This window comes from Mesocricetus auratus, unplaced genomic scaffold (assembly GCF_017639785.1).
Source record: "Mesocricetus auratus isolate SY011 unplaced genomic scaffold, BCM_Maur_2.0 Super-Scaffold_100003, whole genome shotgun sequence".
NCBI classification, from domain to species: domain Eukaryota; kingdom Metazoa; phylum Chordata; class Mammalia; order Rodentia; family Cricetidae; genus Mesocricetus; species Mesocricetus auratus.
Genome location: NW_024429188.1, coordinates 52,041,086 through 52,064,939, shown reverse-complemented (window position 1 = coordinate 52,064,939; position 23,854 = coordinate 52,041,086). Strand labels below are relative to the sequence as shown.

The window sequence follows — 23,854 nt, the reverse complement described above, 5'->3', positions numbered from 1 at the left end:
TATTTTCTCCTTTAAATTGTTTTGAGTCAGACAATTAAGCACATGACTGCAAATGTTTACTTTTTGCTCCTGCATTTAGTTGTTTTTGGTATGCATACAAGTTGTAATTGCTGGGTCATACAGTAAGTATACTTTTAACTTCTTAAAGGATTTCCACATACTTTTTATATTGATTACATCATTTAGCATTCTTGAAAGCACTGTACCGCCTCATTGATTCACTGACATTTACTTTCTTTTTATTTTGGTTTTCTAAGACAGGGTTTCTCTGTATTGTTTTGGAGTCTGTCCTGGAACTCACACTGTAGACCAGGTTGGCCTCGAACTCACAGAGATCCGCCTGCCTCTGCCTCCCGAGTACTGGGATTAATGGAGTGCACCACCACTGCCCAGCGACATTTACTTTCTTATATTTGCTTTTATTATTCAATAACAACAGTTATTGAATATTTTTTCATGTTTTTGTTAGGTATTTGTGTACAGTTTTAAAATAAATGCCTATTTGATTCATTTGCCCTCATTTTTCCCATTTTCTGGGTTTAATTGAATTTTTATTCAATACTTTTTTATTTGTAGATATAATTAATAATGTTTTTCTTCTACCCTTTGTTGGCACATTACATAGTACAACATTAAGTGAATGAATTAGAACATTTTTACTGTTTGTCTCTTACGTTAAATGCTACAGAGCCATTCTGAAGAAGAAAGAAAGGAAGATGATGAGGATGAAGATGAGGATGAGGAGGAAGAAGATGAAAATGATGATTCTAAGTCACCTGGAAAAGGCAGAAAGAAAATTCGGAAGATTCTTAAAGATGATAAACTGAGAACAGAAACCCAGAATGCCCTTAAAGAAGAGGAAGAGAGACGGAAGCGTATTGCTGAGAGGGAACGTGAGAGAGAGAAATTAAGAGAGGTAGCCAACTTATTTCTGTTTCCTATGTAACTTTCATAGGCACTTCACAGATGCAATCAGGTTTTCAAGAGTTTTAATAAACTTCAGATTTCTAGGTAAAATTCTGTCACACCAGTGGCAACACGCTATGCTTACTAGGCTATGTTTGTAGAGTTAGGTACTTGGAAACACTTGAGACTCTTTCATGATCACCAAGATGATTGTAGTATAGTTAGGAAAATGACTTCTTTTTAAAATTCCTTTTTACTTTCTAAAAATCGCATGTGTGGGCACATACATGCCACGATGCACATGTACCTTTCAGAGGGCTCTTTGAGGTTGGTTCTCTTCTTTTGCCTTTATGTCGGTTATGGATCTAACTCAGTTGTCAGGTTTGTGTAGAGAGTTTCTTTATCTGCTGAGTCATATTGCCAGCTCTAATTTGTTTCTTATATTTAAAAAATATTTGTTTTTTAAAAAGATCGTTATTTTAAATTCTGTGTTTATATGTATGTTTACATGTGGGTTTGTTTCTTATGTGTGCCCATGAAGGCACAAAGATGGCGTCAGATCTGCTAGAACTGGGCTTATGGGCAGTAGAGCTGCCAGACATGGGTGCTAGCAACTGAATGCTTGTCCTTTGCAAGAGCAGTATGTGCTAATAATCTCTGAGCTATCTCTCCAGCCTCAGGGTTTCTGCTTTTGAATGAATTTTATAGTGAAAATACTGTCAAATATACATTTGGGGAATAATAACAATAATCTTGCATGTATCCATTATTCCAACTTCATCCATTACTAACACTACCGATTTGTTTTATATATTTACTTAGCTTTAGATTATTTTGGAATCGATCCCAGATATAGTATCTATCAGTAGTTGGGACTGTAACATTAAAAAGATAAGGATCTTTTAAACATTATAAGATCTTACTATACTTTATTCCTTTAAGTAATAGAATTTTGAGGAATGTGTTTTCTTTAAGTTGCATTGCTTTGAATTTTCATGACTCTTGGTTTTCTGTGTTGTGACCTCTATATCCCTTGGGATGCATATACCTGTTGGCTTTTTATGGGGGTATTTGTGAGTGACCCTCTCTTGTGAGCGCATTCCTTAGTAACAGTCAGACCCAGTGTAAAGACATCACAAAATTAAAGCAGATGTAGGAACACACTTAAAGTCAATTAAAGCCAGATTCCATTTCATCAAGAACCCCAGGAAGAAAAACAGCCGAAATAATGCTTTAGCGTACGCTATGAAGTTAAAAATTAATGTCAAATAATAATAATGAATACATTTAATTTAAAAAGACATAGGGAAATGAGCAAAGAAAGCTTACTATACGAAGGAAAACAACTTCCCATTTTTACATAGCAGGTGAGCTTTTTTGCTGTGGGGTGGGTAGGTTCTTAATGTACTGACCATTTCCTATATGTAAGAAATGCTGGCAAAGGTCTAAGATAAAGAGCACTCTGGGCTGTGTTTCCTGTTTGCATCCGAGCCTGAGAAGCATGGAAAGCATTGAGATTTATGGTATAGGGGAGTACCACATTTCCTGGTACTTTACGTACTGATCTCAGTGGTTTCAGATCTGCCAAAAGGAGGAGGTTGCAGACATCAAGGGGTTTTCCTCCTATATGTAAAAGAATAACATGCACTTAAACTCTTTGAAGAAGATAAATTCATTATCTTATCATTCTTAGAGAACTTGGGAGTGACTTAGCTGTGTATGACTCTACTGGATCCTCTGCTCAGTGTTTAAGTTGAAGAAATTCCTCAGGGCTATACTTATTCATCTAAGAGTTTGTGTTATTTTCTCAAGTTAACTTCTTAACAGAGTGTTTTAGCTTCTTGTAGTTGGATACATAGACCCTTATCTTCTAGAAGTCTCTCCACTACCTGGCATTTTGCTTCAGTTTTGTGACCCATAAGAAAACATTTCGTTCTTTTAAATAGCTGATTTTGAGTAGGACAGGCCCACTTAGGAGAATATGTTTGGATTAAGTCTGAGTTAAATGATGAGTAGGCATACCTGGGACCAATATTACATTGTATTTATAAGACCCAACCACACTCAATGAGGACAGATTATACAGGATGCTTATAATAAGAGGCAAGAATCGGCCGGGCGGTGGTGGCGCACACCTTTAATCCCAGCACTCAGGAGGCAGAGGCAGGCTGATCTCTGTGAGTTTGAGGCTGGGCTGGATTGACAGCCTCCAAAACAATACAGAGAAACCCTGTCTTGTTACCCCCCCCCCCCCAAAAAAAGAGGCAAGAATCGTGGTTCTACCTACTGTGTATTGCAAACAGGCCAGGGCATTTAAGAAATTTTTTTTTGTTTGTTTTTTTGAGACAGAGTTTCTCTGTGGCTTTGAACTTAAAGAAATCTGCCTGCCTTTGCTTCCTGAGTGCTGTGATTAAGGGTGTGCACCACCACCACCCTGCTAATTTTTTTTCCAGTGGTTTTTCCTTGTGATGTGTCGTGATCCCATCTGTGCTAGAACGTAGTAACTGGTGAATACTTACTGTGTACTAAGTTCTTAATATATGCTGCTTTATTTATTATCCACAGTACCCCCAAGGGCTCTTGAAATGATTTCCTAATTTTCAAGCAAGAAAGTTTACATAGCATAATGAAATGGAATTTGGGCCTAAATGCCTATGCTCAAGTATAATGTTTCCCAGTATTATTCTTGATGTTTTTATCACTTAGAATTTCATGTAAATTCAGTATCCAAATAATTTTTCACAAACCTGTGATTTAATTTTCATTTTTATATATGATAACATTATTGTTTTTAAAAGATTACCCTTTTAAGGAGACCCTGACAACTTTTTTATGCACAAAGTTTCATAGTTTCTTATGTTTGCTTCAAAATAATTTCTAGGATAGATGTGGTGCTAAATGCTTGTAATCCCAGCATTCAGGAATGGGAGAGAGGTGGTCTGTCACTTCAAGTCTTTTTTTTCATTTTTTCGAGACAGAATCTCATGTAGTATAGTTTGGCCATGAACTTCATATGTAGCTTAGGCTGTCCGTGAACTCCGATTTTCCTGTCTTTACTTCCCAAGTGGTGAGAGCATCAATTTTGCCAGCATACTTGGCACTTTTTGTTCGTCTTATATGTTAGGGAATTGAACCTAGGGCTTGATACATGTTAGGCAAGATCTGTATATCAAGCCACACCCATCCCTACAATTTTTTAAATCAAGGGTTTTTGTTTCATTCTTGAAAGGAACAATAAATTTGTTCACAGAAACGTTTCTTTTGTTAAAACATGGAAGCAATTTTATAGGTCCAAATTAGTTTCTTACTTGCCATCTGTAAAGCTTGAGTTAGGGTTAACAAAAAAATATGTGTGTACACATACTTGTGTTTGTATGTTGTTCAATTTTTTATTGTTGTTAGTATATATGTATTTGTGTGTGGGGGGGGGCATACTTCTGTAGATGCCAAAGTTCAACCTTGAGTGTCATTCCTCAGGAACCATCAACCTTATTTTTTGAGATAGGGACTTTGAGTGACTTGGAATTAGCCAGGTAGATTATGTTGGCTGGACAGTGAAGGTTAGGAATCTGCCTTTCTCTCCCACCACAAGGGCTAGCTTGCTTCTTCCCTCCTCTGACTTACCTCCCCACCTGGCTGACCCCCTCCTTCCTTCCATGCATCGTGGGGATTGAACTCAGGTCCACATTCTTGCGCAGCAAGTACTTCACTGACTGAGATAGCTATTTACTCAAAATACTATTTAATGCAACGATATTAGAAAAATTTGGGTGAAAAGTAATAAACCAATTCCTGACATTGCTATTGTGATTTCGAATCTATGTGAGGTATTTTACTCTGGAAAACATGAACCTGGACCTTCTCATATTAGATTTTTTCTGTGGGAATAGGTGTGTTTGTGTATTAGAAAATCTGTCTTGTTAAGATTGCTACTAAGCTGGGCGATGATGGCGAGCACCTTAATCCTAGCATTTGAGAGACAGAGGAAGGCAAATCTCTGTGAGTTCGAGGCCAGCCTGGTCGACAAAGCAAGTTCCAGGACAGCTAGGACTGTTACACAGAGAAACCCTGTCTTGAAAAACCAAAGGAAAAAAAAAAAGATTGCTATTCTAAAATTGCTTGAGAGATTTCTGTGAGCTTACATATCAACGACTCTTTTTTGTAGGTGATAGAAATTGAGGATGCCTCACCTACTAAGTGTCCAATAACAACCAAATTGGTTTTAGATGAAGATGAAGAAACCAAAGAACCTTTAGTGCAGGTTCATAGAAACATGGTTATAAAATTGAAACCCCACCAAGTAGATGGTAAGAAGCTATTGAATGATTTAATTACTTTTAGATGGATTTTAACTATATTTTGTTTTCTTCTGTTTGCCTAACATTTTGCTAATCACTGGAGGTACATGGTTGAGCAAAATTAATACGATTCTAGCTGTTACAGATCTCATAAGGAAGTAAGGAAGAACAAGTTTTGGTGACTGCAAGTATATTGTCTTAAATTGTCAAGAAGCGCTATTTACAAGTGGGAATCTATGTAGCAAGCAGAGTTAAAGTACATAGTGCTTGGCTACAACAGGAAGAAATACAGTTGACCAAAAGGTTTCTTTGGGAAATGCCATGTCAACATTTTCAGTTAGATGTTTAATTAATTTCCCAACATTAGTATTAGAAAGTTATTCAACTGTTTCTACTCTCTGCTTTGTTAGTATAGAATTACTAACTTAATTTTAAATGTATACGTGAAGTAGTCCATAAGGGAAATTCAACAGTTCCTACTTCTTGGGTTACCAGCACTGTTTATTTGTCAGTTCTATTACTGGACAAGTAATTTTCTCTCAGGATTTCTTTTCTGATTGATTCAATAAATCAGAAAGTGTATTTGATAGTAAACTGTGCCCTCTTTGGCTAAAGTTTCTGTTTTCATAAGAGTCTTATTCTGCCTCTTTGGTCTATCCTTAGGTATAGAGACATCTAGTATGATAGTTTAGGGTAATTGAACAGACATCCCCCTGTTGTCTGCTTGTGTTTTATTTCTGATTTATTTTAGCAGAAAAACCAAGTCTATTTGTCTTAAGAATTTCTTTAGCACTGATTGTTTTTTGAATGCTGTTTCTTGGGTGCTGGAGAGATGGCTCAGTAACTAAGAGAACTTGTTGCTCCTGTAGGAAAACTTGGTTCAATTCCAAGCACTCATGGTAAACATTCATGCACATAAAATAAGTCTTAAAAACCAAGCCAAAAGCCCACTGTGTCTTACAAGTTTTGGTTTCTTATTCTTAGGTGTTCAGTTTATGTGGGATTGCTGCTGTGAGTCTGTGAAAAAGACAAAGAAATCCCCAGGTTCAGGGTGTATTCTTGCCCACTGTATGGGCCTTGGAAAGACCTTGCAGGTAAGAGCTAATGGAAATGGATCTCTCCATTTTTGCACATCTATTAATATGTATTTTGGATTCTGCTGTGCTTTAGGCAGATTATAGAGATACACAGTAAGGAAGCATGATAAGATTGCTTCTCAAGTATTACATCTTGTATATTTATATATCTTGTATATTGTAGTGGAGATTTAAAAAGGGCAAGACCGAGAGTTAGGGCAAACATATTTCTTTGGCGCACACACCCACGTGTGTGTATGAACAATTAATATAAAAAGAGACCATGAATCAGAAAGAGAGCAAGGAGGGATATATGTGAAAGTTTGTAGGAAAGAAAGGAAAGGAGAAAATGATAGTTATTTTGTAATCTGAAATAAATAGTTTAAAAAACCCAAATATTCTTGGTAGCATTACAAAAAGTTGATGTTTATGCAAAGATGCTGATTGATGGAGTTGAGCAGTATGGTTGCAGGTGTAACTACCTATTGCTTCAAGGACACAAGATGAAATTAACTTCTTCAACCTTTTTTCTTGAGTCAGGGTTTCTCTGTCTAGCCCTGACTGTCCTGGAACTCTGTAGGTCAGGCTGGTCTTTAAACTCAGAGATCCACCTGCCTCTGCCTCCCAAGTGCTGGCATTAAAGGTGTGCACCACCACTGCCCGGCCTTTTTACTCAATTTTTAATAGTCTGTGATGGTAATAAGAATTGTAAATCTTTTTTACTATTAAAACTGCTTCATTTCTAGGACTGGGTTTAATAGTCTATTTCTTTACCTGTATTTTGTATGGCTTTGAGATTATGACCTTGCTTTGTTGACTGGCTCATTGTTTAAAACAAACTATAAAGTCACGATTGTTGATTTTTTCTTTCTAATTTTTTTGTGAGTATTTAAATTGAAAATGGTAACTTTATTTCCTTTTTGTAGGTGGTCAGTTTTCTTCACACAGTTCTTTTGTGTGACAAATTGGATTTCAGTACAGCTTTAGTGGTTTGTCCTCTTAACACTGCTTTGAATTGGATGAATGAATTTGAGAAGTGGCAGGAGGGATTAAATGATGATGAAAAGCTTGAGGTAACATTGAACAATTATTCCTATTGAAACAAAGCATGAGATTCATCTATGGAAAGAAGATTCTTATTTACTAATGTATATTTCAGTGGCAATATTTAGAACTCATTCACTTTTATAGCTACTGTTAAACCTTTATCTTTAAAGGTCTGTGAATTAGCAACCGTGAAACGTCCACAGGAGAGAAGTTATATGCTACAGAAATGGCAAGAAGATGGTGGTGTTATGATCATAGGGTATGAGATGTATAGAAACCTTGCTCAAGGAAGGAATGTGAAGAGTCGGAAACTTAAAGAAATATTTAATAAAGCTTTAGTTGATCCAGGTAAGGTACTATCAATACTGACATGACAGAGTCAGTTGAAAAGTCTCTATTTATCGTTAATTTAAGAGTTATTAATTGAACACTTATTAATTAGCTGACACTTGTTTCCTTTGTCCTTTAGGTTTTATTTTTGTTATTAATGGGATTTTCTTGATATAGCCTAAAAACTACATCTGTAAATTCTGATGAATCTGTAATACAATTCTAAATGTAGTTTTAGCTGATGCTAATCTTATTTAAAATGTATTTATTTAATTTTAAGTCATTTTTTAAATGTTCGTGTATGTATAAGTATTTTGCTTATATGTGTATCTGGGCAGCACACGTGTGCCTGGCAACTGAAGAGGCCTGACTTGCATGTTAGAATCCCCAGAACTAGAATTACAGATAGTTAAGAGCTACCATATAGGTGCTAGGAACTGCACCTAGCCTCTTTATGAAAGCAGCCAGTGCCCTTAGCCTTTGACCTATCTTTCCAGTCCCCTTGTTAGTTAATTTTTAAATTTAAATTCCTAGGTTATCCTTGTTATGACTTCAACAATACATTGGTCTTTCCATTAATGTTTTGTTGGTAGCGGGGTGTTTCTGTGTAGTCCAGGTGGGCCTTGAATGTTTGATCCTCCTCTGTCCCTGTCACTGTCCCCTTAAGATTAGAGATAGTTTGAAGTCTCAAACTATTATATATATTTCATAATATCTACAATGTATAACATACAGCAAGAAGAATGTGTTAAAACATAAGGTCCAACATTTACATTACTTTTACATGTACATTCTCTTAAGCTCTAAATTAGAAGAGATATATAAAATAGTAATTTCTTTTTCTCCCCAAGTGGTTTCTATGGTTTGATGCAATTTTGTGGCTTCAAAGATTCATATGAGAGCTAAGTATTTGAAAACTTGGGTTTGTGTAATATAGAAGAAACAGCCTAATTCATGCATAGGATAAAAGCAGGATGTCAGAGCCAGAGAAGCAGTTTGAAAATATCACAGTCTTAGGGAGCATGTTGTAAAGTGGGAGAAGTAGGCTTCAAGGCCAGAATCTGGAAAATTAGGAGAAGATAGTATTATGACAGCTGTTTGAGGATACCATAGTTGTTAGATAATAGCACATCGGCTTCTCCAGTTTTGAATTGCCACATAACCTCTTCTACAAGTGGCACAAAGTGACTTCAGCCATTTAAATATTGATCATGGTAGTGAGGATTGAATCTAGGGCTTTGCTGTGTTTTCTTTTCTTTTAAATTTTTCGAGACAGGGTTTCTCTGTAGCTTTGTAGACCAGACTGGCCTTGAACTCACAGAGGTCTGCCTGCCTCTGTTTCCCAAGTGCTGGGATTAAAGGCATGCCACCAGTGCCTGGCTGAACAAACCTAGGGCCTTGTTCTACATCCCTAGCCCTGACTTTGATTTTTTTAAAAAAAAATAGGTGGCATTGTTATATATTGAAAAAGAAACATTAATTAAACATTACAAAATTATACCTTCATGTTGCCCTTAATAGTTTTTGAAAAGTGTTTTCCTATTTAGTATACTTAAATTGGTCTAGTGGACTTTTCTAATTCATTTTAGTACTTTTAGAAGTATACTTTGAAGTTTTTTAACTTCAGAAGACAAAATCTGTGTGTATGTTTATGAACCAAATTCAAAGTATTATTGCATTTGAGCAGTAAGGTCTGCCCACTTCAGGTTTAAAAATTTACTAGAAAGACACATGAAAGCCTGAATTCATCATACTCATGCTTATGGCTTCTTATTCTGAAATAATACAAATTGACAAGTTAACAAAAGAAAAAGGCACACAGGGCAGGATCCAGGAGTTTCTCGGGTGGGATAAGTGATGATCTGGTATAGTCATACAGTGCAAGCTAGCTTCTTCTGGTAGTGATGTGTGACTATGGTCATGGACTACTGTCAGCCGGCTGGCTTGCTTTGGACTTCATTATATAGGTCTCATTAACTCCCTCTCTGTATGATCTAAGTCTCTAGTTCCTGTAGATATCTGAATGCTTCTTAGACCCCTTACCATAAAGCACATCATTAGCATAGGCTATTCTGAATTTCTGGATAAAGTACTCATATCATGCCAGAAATTGTAAGATTTTTTCCTTGGAAAAGATTCCCCCTTCCCCACCCCATGTGTGTGTGTGTGTGTGTGTGTCCGTTATTTAAATGCAAATACATTTCATATTGTAAATAGTAGTAGACTTACAATGGATTTTGTTGGGTTTACTTTCAGATTTTCTTTTTTTACTTCCACGATTACGTGAAGTCTATATATGCATTCAGTTGGAACTATGCTTTAAATGTAGAATTCTAATGTTTCTGGGCTGATGATGATGCTCAGATGCTCAGCAAGATACTGCCTTTAAGTGAAAACTTTAACACTGGGTTCAGTGGCACATACCTGCAACCCCAGCACGTGGGAGGTAGAAGTAGGAGGACTAATAATCAAAGTGTTATTCTTGTGTATGGAGTGGATTCCAAGCCAGCCTGGAATATATGAGCTTCTGTCTTAGGAAAAAAAAGTTCTCTAAAAAGTGCAATGTGTAACTTTCATTCATTCATGTTATCACTAGAGTAAACAACCAATGTTGTACAATAATTTTTGTTAAACTATGATATTCAGTAGAATTTAGTAGGTTAGGTTAGTAGGTTAAGTCAATTTTCAACTTATGACGAGTTTATCACAAAATTAACATGCCAAGTGAGGGGCATTTCTATTGCAACTGTTAAATATTTAGCATTTCTTTTGAGTTCTGAACATAAGAGATGAACATTGTTAATTTAAGCTGTAAGTTACTACATTAGGCCATAGTTGAACTAATTCTTTGATAGACCCCCTTTGATAGTTTTTAGGCAGAAATATTATTTTTGTATGTATTTTGAGCACTTTTGCGAATATATATATTTCAGATCAATTCCTAGAAATTAAAATGTAGGCATGCATGCATGCATGCATGCATGCGTGAATGAATATATAAATGAATGAATAAATAAAGCTGTAATATATTTTTTGAGAGTCACTTTCAAATAATCCGATTTTTTGTTGGAAGAAGGCATTTTCTTTCCCTGTCCCTGCCAATTTATCAACCTGCTTAACTTTATTAAAATGGTCCTAGCAATTAGTGTTAGTCATTTGAAATAAGCTTCAACTGTTGCGTGGATTCTTGTGATTATTTATATTATTCCCTTTTTAAAATATCTATTTAACTTTTTTGTTTCGTTTTTTGTTTTTTGAGACAGGGTTTCTCTGTGTAATAGTCCTGGCTGTCCTGGAACTTGCTGTGTAGACCAGGCTGGCCTTGGACTCACTGAGATCCCCCTGCCTCTGCCTCCCAGATGCTGGGATTAAAGGCATACATCACCACTGCCCAGCAAAATATTTACTTTTATTTATGTGCATGGGTGTTTTCCATGCATATACTTTTGTGCACCATGTTCATGCCTTTTGCTTGTGGAGGCCAGAAGAGTGTGTGAGATCCCTTGGAACTGGAGTTATGTACTGGAGGTGGAACCCAGGTTTTCTAGAACACCAAGTTCCTTTAACCACTGAGCCACCTCTTTTATTCAGCCTCTATATTACTCCTTATAGTGTTTGATATTTGTCTTTGTATTTATAAGCATTGTTTTTGCATACATTTTTACAGGCCCTGATTTTGTTGTTTGTGATGAAGGCCATATTCTAAAAAATGAAGCATCTGCTGTTTCAAAAGCTATGAACTCTATACGATCTAGGAGGAGGATTATTTTAACAGGAACACCACTTCAAAATAACCTGATTGAGTGTAAGTTAATATATGTCATTATGCTGTAGAATCCTGCTGTTGACTGATACAATTTTGTAACTTTGCTGTTTTCCTTCCTTCTGTTTGTTGTAGTCCCTGACCATTATCTATAGTTGATTCTTCTGTAAAAGAACAACATGCTTGTAAGGTGTAAATGCTGTATAAATATGAGTGGCCAACTAATGTGCTATTGTCATGTTCAGATATAACTAAGGAAATTCAAATACTTTAAAAAGTACCAGAATTCCTTAATGATTTGCTTTAAAATGTACAAAATGTGTGTGTGTGTGTGTGTGTGTGTGTGTGTGTGTGTGTGTGTGTTTATTTAACATGTGTTTTTAAAAGTTTCTTTTTAAGTTTTTGGTTTTTCGAGACAGGGTTTCTTTGTGTAGCCTTGGCTGTCTTGGAATTCTATAGAGCAGGCAGGCCTCGAACACAGAGATCTTGACTGCCTCTGCCTCCTGAGTGCTGGGATTAAAGATGTGTGCTACCACCACCTGACTCAACATGTCTTGTGAGGATATGTGTCCACTTTGGAGGAAGTATTAGTAAGGAAACAAAAATAGGTAGTATATACCTCTGATCCCATCACTGAGGAGGATTCCCTTTATGAGTTCAAGACTAGCCAATACTACCTTGTTAGACCTTGTCTGCCCTTGCCAAACAATATAAAAAGAAATGCCAGTTGTGAACATTTTCGGTAAGGTGTGGATGAGAAAAGGTGAACTCGACCAAATCTGTGTCAGAGTAGCATTTACTTAGGCTGAGGACAAAACTGAAATAGAGAGGTTCCTTGTGAATTTCTCTTATTTTCATGTGTTGGCTAAGTAGTTTAAATATTTAGCAAATTCCAATATAGAGTTTTGTGTTTTCCATTGTGCAGGTTTTTGTTTGTTCATTTTTTCCCATTGTCTTTCTGTTCTTTTTTTATAGAAATGCTATTTTACATTGTGATGTTTTTTAATATAGGGCAATTGATGGCACCTTTAAAGGCTCCTACGGCTGAATCAAGAACTGAATTAGCTGCATAATTTAGTAACAGTAGCGTATTAACGACTTTTATTATTTATATTTGGTATTTATATTTTATTTACAAGATGCTCTCACTGACCATAAAATCACCATTACAGTTATATACACTTGTTTTGCATGTCAAGTATAGTAATTTAGAATCAACCTCTTTTTAGAAAAAATAAAATAGGGGTAGGATTTATGGATGGTCTCTTTCAATTTCTCATATGATTTCTCTAATTCTAGATCAGACTTAGAACCAGATTTTTTTTCCTAAACTTTTTCCCCCTCACCTCCTTTCCTGCCTCTTATTTCCCTTCCTTTTGTGAGATGAACTTTTGTCATAAGCAATATATTGGGGAGTTCTTTTGGGTCTATCATTAATGTTATTAATGAATTACTGTCTTGTCTCTTAGATCATTGCATGGTTAACTTTATCAAAGAAAATTTGCTTGGATCCATCAAGGAGTTCAGGAATAGATTCATAAATCCAATCCAAAATGGTCAGTGTGCAGACTCCACCATGGTCGATGTGAGAGTGATGAAAAAGCGTGCTCATATCCTCTATGAGATGCTGGCTGGATGTGTTCAGGTACAGATGTGTTCCATAGCAATGATACTGCAATCCCAAATCATTTTCTAACTTTAGCCTTGAACTACATTTGTTTCTTACTCTGTTTTTCAGTTTTATAATTATATCCCTTTGCATTGATTTAAAAATCTGCCATTCACACTCGTAATATGTCTGGCAGTTTAAGAACACAGGTGGTTGAATCTCTTGCCTCATATCTTGCTATGTTCATGTTTAGATTCATTGTCCTAAGAACAGGGACTTCTGAAGAAGCATAGCCATCAGGATTAAATAATTAAATAATTCTTATGCGTGCTATGTCATGGTGTTCAGAACTTCACTGTTTGAAATAGCTGTAGTACAGACTAGTATGAATTAAGAGTGGGATTAGTTTTAAAGTAATCCGTAACGTAACATTTTAGGGGCTGGCATGATGGCTTAGTGGTTAAAAGTGCTTACTGCACAAGCTTGGCAATCAGAGTTCAATCCCTGAAATTTATGTAAGGGTGGTAAGAGAAAACTTGCTTCATAGAGTTGTCCCTGGGCTTGACATGCATACTGTGACACACACATCATTCATCCATTCATTAATACTTAATCCATACATCCATTTACAGACACATACAAGCGTGTAGCAGTTTGCTTATTTTCAGGTATGTTCTGAACAAGCTAATGTTACGTAAATAAGACTTGGCAAATCAGTGTTCATACATAGATAAATATCTAGCTATCGATTCAGAGATTTCAAGATGTACAGTCTGTATGAGGACACTAAACACTAAGGGTAGTTACAAAGATATTCCACAGTGACACAGGTTGTCCATTAGGAAGGCCATAATGCTATCATAGAAGACAATGGCTACGTGTACTATTAAGTACTTTTTCTTTATTGCTATTACTACCCAAGTAGTAAGTTGGGTTTGTTTTAAGTAGTTATTTATTTATATTTAGCAATTATTAGTATTTTTCTGTTCCTATAATAAAATGGTTTCATTAGTGTTTTTTGTACATGGTTTATTTTCTCAAGAGCGGCAAACATTGCTTCAAAGGTTTAATTTCTCAGAGGGGCAAACATTGATTCAGAAGTTCTGTTACTGTTTGGCATGCAACTTAGATTGCCTTATAATTTAGGTTTGGTATTTTTTTCTTTTTCCTCCTTTGCGATGAATTTTATTTATGTAACCTAGACTGGCGTAGAACCCATGATCTTCCCTACCTCAGCATCTTAAGTTTTAGGATCACAGGCATGTGCCTCAACACTTGGTTACGAGAAACTTTTTTTGTTTTATTTTTTTCAAACAGTTTCTCTGTGACTTGATTAGTAGACAAAGCTGGCCTTGTACTCATAATGATCTGCCTGCCTCTTTCTCCTGAGTGCTGGCATTAAAGGTGTGTGCCACTACCACCCTACTTATGTAACAGTTTTGATTCCTATGATTTATGTGAAAAACAGGTCAGTTTTGATAGTGCTTATCACATGATTTCCCCTATTGTATTTGTTTTTAAATACAGAGATCATCTTGCAAACTTGAAATTCGTTAAGTGATCACATGTAACCAACCACTTGATTTTAAAACCTGATGGGCATGTTGCAGTATCTTTTTTTAACCAATGTACCATGTTATCTAGTCATATGAAATATATTAAGTATAGTAATATGTGGTTCCTGTTATGATTTGAGAGGGTAAATATTTTTAAGAAAATGTTGACTGTATGTCTTTCAACTCTAAAATATGATAGCTCTATAAGCAATTTTTACATATTTTAATAACTGATTCACAATCTCTGTCTTGCTAATTGCAGAGGAAAGATTATACAGCATTAACAAAGTTCTTGCCTCCAAAACATGAATATGTATTAGCTGTGAGAATGACTGCTATTCAGTGCAAGCTCTATCAATACTACTTAGATCACTTAACAGGTAACCAGTTCATTCAGTTGTTTTTATCTTCGTTATGAATATGTTCTTTTTCTGAAGAATATGGTGATGATAATTTTGTCATTTTTAAAATTTTATTTGGTTTTTCTTTTTAGTTTTATATTTTAATAAGTATGCCTAAATTGCAGTGTTTATAATTACAGTTACTATCAAGGGACAAACTTAAAGCCATAAATCTTTAGTGGAAGTGCCCTTCCTTGCATATATGGGAACCTTGACTTGATTTTCAGCACCCCAAAACTATATAAGACTATCCACACAAGTCTCTGTGTATTATATGTGTGAATAAAGCCTTATTTGTTAAGAGCTACTTCAGGCCAGGCATGGAGTACATATGGGAAGAATAAATATAGGTGAAAAGTTGTCCTTCAGCCCACTTTCATATAGTTATTGATTTAAAAAAAAAGGGAAGCCAGATTTGGTGCCACATACCTATAATCCCAGTATTTAGGAGGTAGAAGCAGCAGGATTAGGAGTTCAAGGCTGTTCTCTCATACACAGGGAGTTGGAGGCTTCCTGGGGTATATGAGATGCACAGGCATCTTCAAAGAGATGCACAGGCATCTTAAGAGAGATGCTTAGCTGGGAATTGAAGCAGGAAGCTCAGCCTTGTCTACATAGTGAATTCTAGGATACCCTGTTGCACAGTAAGACCAGGTTGGGGGAAATACGCAAGGGGAGAAGGAGAGACAGAAAGAAGGAAAGGGAGATGTGGACCAGGCTTGACAGAGTAAGAAAACCTAGTAAATGTCTCATCTAAAAACAAAAATCCAAAAGTAAAACTCACTGGGCCTAGTGGTGCAGCCTTTAATTCCAGTACTCAGGAGGAAGAGGAGGTGGATTTCTTGTTAGTTCAAGGCCAGCCTGGTGTCTCGGAAAAACTAAAAACAAAACAAACATGAACCAGCTTCTATCTCCTCCCTTCCTCTTTGTCTCTCCCACCTCCCTTTCTCTTCTCCTTCCCCTTCTTCTCCCATTCACCTCTCCCCCTTTCAGATACGGTCTCACTGTGTTCAGCAGACTGTCTTGTACTCTTTGACTCAAGCAAGCAATCTCACCTCATCTTTCCAAAGAGGTTGCCCGCACAGTCATGCACTGCCTCATTCAGTTAATTAACAAAAAGTGAAGGCTTATATTTAAGAACTAAAACTAACCTGGCATGGTAATACACGGCCTGTGATCCTGGTACGCATGAGGCTATAACAGAAGGATCTTAAGTTTGATTCCAGCCTTGGCTTTGTAGCAAGTTCCCAACCAGCCTATGTTACACAGTAAAACCCTGTCTCAATTGAATAAAAAGATGAAAGACAGCTTGTGATGAGGTAATTATATGTGAATTCTATCTAATAAGGTACTTATATCTATAACTCATATAAGGGACTTTTACAACTCAATCATATATGGACCCCCCTGCCAGGTGTGGTAGTACAACATATATAATCCATCCCTACACTGCAGGGGAGGGAGTGCTAGGATAGGATCATGAACTTAAGGCCAGCCTGGGTTATATAGCCAAAGTTCTCAAACCATCCCTTCCTGTAAGGCCAAATGAGTGTTAAGGATGAGAAGACATAATTCCAAAGAATAAACAAATATCATTTACTCATATTATTACTCAGAAAATGAATGCAAGGCAGGTACACAGTGACAGATCATTTTACACGATATGATAAAAGGAAATTAAAAAGTGGCCAAAATGTAGAGGAATCGCACACCAGTTCTACTCTTAGATGTACATACACAATTGTCATGAAGTTTAAATTTCAATGTTGATGGCAACATTTTAATAAATAGCTGAAGTGCAGAAACAGTTCATATTTGTTAATAAAATGAATGGATGAAGAAACAACCACTATCACAATTCAGAGACTTTTGGTTGTAGGAGCCTTTGTGTTTTTGCAATGTTGGACATTGGTCCTAGAGTATGACACAGGTTAGCTAAGCACCATATCTCTGAGCTATATCTCAGTCCTACAATACAGCTTTAAAATATATAAACACCATCACAAAACTCTACACTACTTAGCCTCCATCTTCCAATTCCCTCCTTTCTATAGCCCTTAGCCACACTTAATTAATGAATTTATAGATTTGCCAACACTTGATATTTTATATAAACAGAATCATAAATCGTAATCATTGATGTATGGCTTCTTTTCATGTTTGTAAGTGTGACAGACACTAGTATGTGCCAGAAAACTGTTTCCTTATTGTCAAACAATACCCATTATATGTATAATCCATGTTTCTTCATCTATTAAACTGTTTGGTGATATAAAGAAAATCTTATCCTTTTATTACATATCAAAATAAGCATATCACAGTTTTTACACAACTCTTTTAGAGGACAGTTCAGCAATGATGTATTTATAATGCCTGATTAGGGAAGCCAATATGAACATGATGGAATTACAAAGTTTTGATTTTAATTTAATATCAGATACTCTTCAGTTATTGTTGATTATATAGAATTTTCTTGTGCACTTCATGTTAGGTGTGTGATGTCTTGGGTGTTTATGCCACCCTAAGTGTATTATAATAAAAAATTCTCTTTTGATTCCTACTAATTAACTCTTAAGAAATATTAGAGGCTATAAAATCAGATTGTCATCTTAAAATGGATTATTTTATCAGTACATAGTTTGACATAAACTAAGTGTAGAACTAGCTCCTATAAGGTTTTTCCTTATTTCTTTTGATCCTCCCTTCCTTCCTTCCTTCCTTCCTTCCTTCCTTCCTTCCTTCCTTCCTCCTTCCTTCCTTCCTTCCTTCCTTCCTTCCTTCCCTCCCTCCCTCCCTCCCCTCCTACCTCTCTCTTCCTTCCCCCCTTTCTCTCTCATATTTTGGGTTTTGGTTTTGGTTTTTCAAAACAGGGTGTCTCTGTAACTGCTCTAGCTTTTCTGGAACTCACTCTGTAAACCAGATTGCCCTCTAACTCATGGAGCCTCTGCCTCCCAAATGCTGGGAGCCATGATCGCCCAAGCTGGCCTCAGATTTTCTATCTAGGCAGGGCTGTCTTTAAGTTTATGGTCCTCTTACCCTAGCATCTCAAATGCTGAGCTCACAGGCTTGTGCCATCATATTCTTTTTCAATTCTGTTTCCATGTTCTCATGCAGCCTGAAACTTAACCGTGTAGACCAGGTTGACCTCCAACTTAGAAATCTACTTGCTTCTGCTTCCTGAGTGTTGTGAATAAAAGTGTGCACTACCACATCTGACTTTAGATTTCCTTTTATTAAATTTTTATGTGATAGTGTACACATTTGTACCATGGCACTCATGTGGAGGTTAGACCATAGCTGCACGGCTCAGTTCTACTCCTACCATATGTGGGTCCTGGGAATCAAACTTAGGATGTCAGGTGCCTTTCCCAGCCTCTCATTGGCTGTAGGTGTTCTCATTTTTAATGCCCTTCTTTTTTTTTATGCTTTAGTCAATAATGGGCAAGAAACAAAAAAGGCTTTTAGTGATGGCTAGAACAGCTAACTAGATCATCAGTGGACTTAGATAAGTTGAATAACATCATTAGCCAGACTTAAGACACACTTATTGAACACTGTCCAGCATCCAGAGAATTCACATTCAAGTGCACGTGGAACATTATCTAAGATAGACTATATACAGTAGAGAGTAAGACAAGATTCAGTAAGCTTAAAGGACAAAATGGCACAAAATATTCTTGTACGTATTTAAGGTGTACAGTATATTTTAATGTATACATTTACATAGCAAAAATAATATAGCTGATCAAGTATAGCTATCCTTTTCTCATACATATTGTGTATGATAAAAATACCCTAAATGTACCCTGTGATTTACAGTATATTATTAACCATAGTCCTTATGTCTGTAGAGTTTCTTATCATATCTAACTGAAATTTTGTTCCTATTGCCCTCCATTTCTTCATTTTGTCTACTCCCTTGCTTATGGCAGTTATTCTGTATTACTATGGATTTCAGGTCTTTGTTTTTTTTTCCTCCTATAGTAATATGATTACTATTATTTATCTGTCTTTTCCTAGCATATTCTCCTCCCCATCCCTCATTTATATTTTACATCAAAAGCATAGTTTTTGAAAGTAACTATTTGAGTTGTCATAGTTGGAAAGAATTGCTGGAGGTCTGTCTGTATGAAACAAGGCTTTATCTATAAAATATAAAGGGGCCATGGATACAATGTAGGAAATTTTAAAAATCTAAGGGGAAATTATGTATTTTTAGTGACCTTTAATTATGATTACAGTGTCCCCCCTCCATTGTGGGATTGGTAACAGATTATAGTTGTATTACTAATTATAACTTTGCTGCAACTAAAATAAGAATTTATTTTATGTACTATTGTTAACTGATATTTATAGTTGTCATTATTTCAACATTTTAGGTCTTTTACTTGCTGCATTTTATCACTTCTCTCTTTTGATGCTTCTTCCAAGGCCACACACACACACTATCAAAACCAAAATTCCCAATAGTGCTATTCCATTTGAGCTTATAGGCGCCGATTACATTCAAATACCATACGCTTACTTTTCAAAATTGCAACTTCTCAGAACTTGGCAGTGGAAGCAAAAGGATCAGAAGATTGAAGTCAGCTTGTACTACATGAGGTTCTGTCTTAAAAAACACCAACTCACATATATTTCTTTACCACGTATTTGTTCTTTAATATATGCTATTTCTGTAGAGAGTTTCTCCTACAATCTTATTTACATCATGTGGTTCAAAATATTAATAGTAAGAAATAAGAATTTATAAACCTTTCTTACTTAGCAAAGGCTGTGTGCTTTGGCTAATCTAGTACAGAATCACCATGGTGGAACTGGAGAGTTCTTGTGTCTTCAGCTGTGGTTTCTTTGTGTCAGGTGTAGGCAATAGCACTGAAGGCGGAAGAGGAAAGGCAGGCGCAAAACTCTTCCAAGATTTTCAGATGTTAAGTAGAATCTGGACTCATCCCTGGTGTTTACAGCTGGACTACATTAGCAAAGAAAATAAGGTAAATTCAGTACCTCATTGTTTCAATGTTATTATTTTATATTCTCTATACTTGAAGCAACTTTCTATTTCACTAATTCAGCTTTTAGTTTAAGTTCATTTGTATACATTTTTTGTTGTCACTGAGGAGTCTTACTCTAGATCCCTAGATGACCTGGAATATATAACCCCAAGGGGGTTATATCCACAGTCCTTAATTTTCTTGTAAATTGAGCCCTTTTAACTTTTTTAGAGGAGTTGAGGCATGTCTCACTAACTGAATGCTTGTCTATTAAGCCCCTTAGTTTTGATCCCCAACAGCAACATATGTGCGCACATACACATACACTGGAAAAAATGTAAATATTTCCTGGGAATGCAGCTCAATAGGTAGAGTGCATAGCATGCATGATACCCTGGGTTTGATCTTAAGTAATACACAAACCATGCGAAGTGGCATACATCTGTAATCCCCGCACTTGGGAGGTGGAAGTAGGAGGATCTGAATTTCAAAGCCATCTTTGGCTATATAAGGAGTTCGTGGTCATTCCGTAGTACAAGAAACCCTGTCTCCACAAAAACAAACAAAACCCTTGCTGAGTATGGTGACACATATTTGTAATCTCAGCACTTGGAAGGCTGAGGCAGTTAGATCCAGCTTTGGGGGACTAGTTTTGCCTGAGACCTTGTCATAATTATTTTTTTCTATGTTTGAAGTAATTTTATGTTTATTGAAAGAGTGCTCAAGGAGTTCCCTTATACTTTAATTTAGTTTCTCCTAATATTAATATCTTTTGTAGCCATAGTAACTTATCTGAGCCAAGAAATTAACTTTGCTATAGTACAGCAAACTTTGAATTTCTTTATGTCTCTACTTTTCTTTTTGATTATCCCATATAGGACCTCATGTTCTGTAATCCTGTTAAATTGTCATTGTTTCTTCCAGTCTTCAATAGTTCCTCAGTCCTTATTTATTTATGGCAGTTAAAAGGTGAAATGAAATGTTTGAATTTCCAGTATATGTTGAAATGGGCTATTAAAATATGTGTCCTTTTTTGTCTAGGGTTATTTTGATGAAGATAGTATGGATGAATTTATAGCTTCAGATTCTGATGAAACCTCCGTGAGCTTAAGCTCAGATGAGTATGCAAAGTAAATTGAGTACTTTTATTACCTATGCTGGTGCATTCAAAGCCCTGTACTTGTGGGTGTCTTCTGAGAATTGGCTTCATAGACTTAATATGCTTTCCTAACATGAAATTTTCCTTTCTTTTTTTAGAAAGAAGAAAACAAAGGGTAAAAAAGGGAAAAAGGATATTAGCTCAAGTGAAAGTGGTAGTGACAATGATGTTGAAGTCATCAAAGTCTGGAATTCAAGATCTAGAGGAGGCGGAGAAGGAAATGTGGATGAAACAGGAAACAACCCTTCAGGTTCTTTGAAGCTAGAAGAAAGTGAGTGTGATGAATGTTGCCTTTATCATGGAACTTTGACTTAAAACCTATTATGTCATTAGTGCTTTTTTGTCCTTTATTATCCTAACAAGTTGATGCAAAGGCATTTCTTTGCTTAGGGTTAATAAGGAGCCTAGAATGAAAGAGGATACTGAGTTGCAACAAATGTCCAACTAATGTTGCCAAGTCATTTTGTTCTGTCTAGTATTTTGGAAGAAAGAGAAAAGGACAGCCAGTTGCTTACTTAAATGCATAATCCTGTGTGTAACTAACAGTTTTAAAGTAATATTGCAATGTGGTTGGTAAATTTTGTTTTATGAATGAATAGTAGAACTGCAATTCAGGCCAGAATATGTTTAATCTCAAGGCCTCTATAGGATTTCCACTCAGCTACATAGGAAAACAGGAAGCATTTCAGTTAATGAATTGTATGCATTAGAACAAATTTTAATCATTTAGTCTTTTTCCTTTCAAATTCTTCATAATCTATAATTACCTGCTTTGGTTTCCACCATAACTTGTGCTGTTTATTTTGTCGTTTTTTCTCTCTTATATGAAAGTCAAAGTCTTAGAGTTTACTGTCCAGTGGTTTCAGTTTTTCTCTCCCATGTATATATGCATATATATGTATATATATGTGTATACATATACACATATATGTATGCGGCAGACTTAGTGCTTAGCCTTTCTATGTTCTTCATATGAGCTGTTTTTAGAAGCTTTAAAACTGGAACCAAATATCAGAGTATTTCAAATCTCACACTTGTTAATGACTAAATATTTGGCATTGGGAAGTTCGAGAGCCATTCAGTTAAATCATCTGTGAGGAGGAGAGCAGTGTGGGTGACAACTGAATGATCTCTGTGATCGGAGAAGCTTGAGTGAGCTAAGGACTACAGCTGACTAACTTAGTGATTCCTCTGTAAATGCTTCTTTTTTCAGTACCTCTGTGGAATAGACAGGTGGCAGCCTAACCACAAACCCTGGATTCTCCAAATCAGGGGAGTCATGAAATTTAAACTACAAAATTTCCCTCTTTCATCTTCTCTTTGGCTACTCCATCCATTAAAGCAGCTTTATCAGCATTCATCTTCCAAACAGAATTAAAAGCTGTGATTATAGAGTTAAACAATGGAAGGCATATGCTATCTCCTACTGTGCGCTCTTCCTACCCCCTTTCTACTTAGAGCTCTGCAGTCTCTTGATATATGTGTGTGTTCCTGGGAATAATTGTATTGGAATATTCTTACTGAATTAGTCTTTTCCGTTAGGACTGAAAAGAGAAAGAATTGCTCAGTGCTCTAAATGAAGACCATGAAAGTCAGAGGAGTGGGGTAGACTTGAAGGGAGGCAATGGGGGTAAAATTGATGCACGTAGGAAATTCTCAAGGAATAAAATAATTAATTTTAAAAGTTACCCAACATTCCTTTTATCGCCAACAAGTGCAAGTGGTATGCGTAGCTGGGTTGCTTCTAGAAATGCCTAGCTACTTCCATTTGTTTTCAGATGTGCTTTCTGAAGCCTCCCCACTTTTTATATATGCCTGTTGGAAAGCACTGGGACAAGGTGTAGAAGGCAGTATCTTGTGTGCCTGTAAGCAGACAGAAAAAGTGTTGTGAGTTACAAAAGACAAGTTTTGACTGCTAGCCTAAGGCTTTCGTTTTTTAATGTTTGTGAAACAAAGTAGAAGTTATTTGTGTAGATGGTTCATAGCTTACATTTGTGCATATTTTATCAGAAGCGTTTTCTAGAATAGATGGTAAAAATATAATTTGTTCTTCAGACTTCAATAATCTTCATTTAAGAATACACCACATTCGTCTTAGTCAAACTGATTGTGTAGTCTATAAAGGAAAAGTTCTATTGGAGCTCACAATTCCACAGACTGAGGATCACATGTTTGGGTGTATGTAGGGCATTGTGCTGTTCACCTTTTAGAAAATGAGAACAAATGGGCACTCAATAGCAGACAAAACACAAGGAATTCTCATACTCATTCTCATAAGAAGACCCCTCCTTTAATTCCTCCTTTTTTTCTTTGATAGGGTTTTCCTGGCTTCAAACTCATGATCTTCCTACCTTACTCTCCTGAGTTTTATACGTGTGTACCATTATTCTGGTTTATTCATCCCCCTTAACAACATAACCATCTCTTGGGAATCAATTTAACACGAATTTCAGTGAGGGCATACTATGTTCCAATCCACAGCACCATGCTGCTGTATGTACACATTAATTTTCTGTCTCTCCCTACCCTTTCCCTTCCTTTCTCTGTTATTTTATGTGTACAGGTGTTTTGCTAACATGTTAATTGGTTTTTTCCTTTAAAATGTACACCATATGGTTACTTCAAATGCAACAGTAGTCCATTTATTTAATTATGTGTTTAGAAGGCATCAAGAAGTTTCAAATGAGTGTATTGCCTTTTAATTTACCATATTTTGTA

At 36.1% G+C, this 23,854-nt stretch overlaps 1 protein-coding gene across 12 annotated transcripts in view; it reads left to right on the top strand.

Moving 5' to 3' along the window:
- Atrx (ATRX chromatin remodeler) overlaps positions 1-23,854 on the top strand; it is a 134,637-nt gene that overhangs the window by 78,320 nt on the left and 32,463 nt on the right. For all 12 annotated transcript variants that reach the window (XM_040744310.1, XM_040744306.1, XM_040744304.1 and 9 more), the window contains 11 exons: positions 689-916; positions 5,072-5,213; positions 6,189-6,298; positions 7,207-7,353; positions 7,498-7,675; positions 11,325-11,462; positions 12,890-13,065; positions 14,848-14,965; positions 19,847-19,977; positions 21,019-21,107; positions 21,235-21,407. In XM_040744310.1, coding sequence (XP_040600244.1) covers positions 689-916; positions 5,072-5,213; positions 6,189-6,298; positions 7,207-7,353; positions 7,498-7,675; positions 11,325-11,462; positions 12,890-13,065; positions 14,848-14,965; positions 19,847-19,977; positions 21,019-21,107; positions 21,235-21,407 — 1,630 coding nt within the window. The remainder of the gene's footprint in view (positions 1-688; positions 917-5,071; positions 5,214-6,188; positions 6,299-7,206; positions 7,354-7,497; positions 7,676-11,324; positions 11,463-12,889; positions 13,066-14,847; positions 14,966-19,846; positions 19,978-21,018; positions 21,108-21,234; positions 21,408-23,854) is intronic.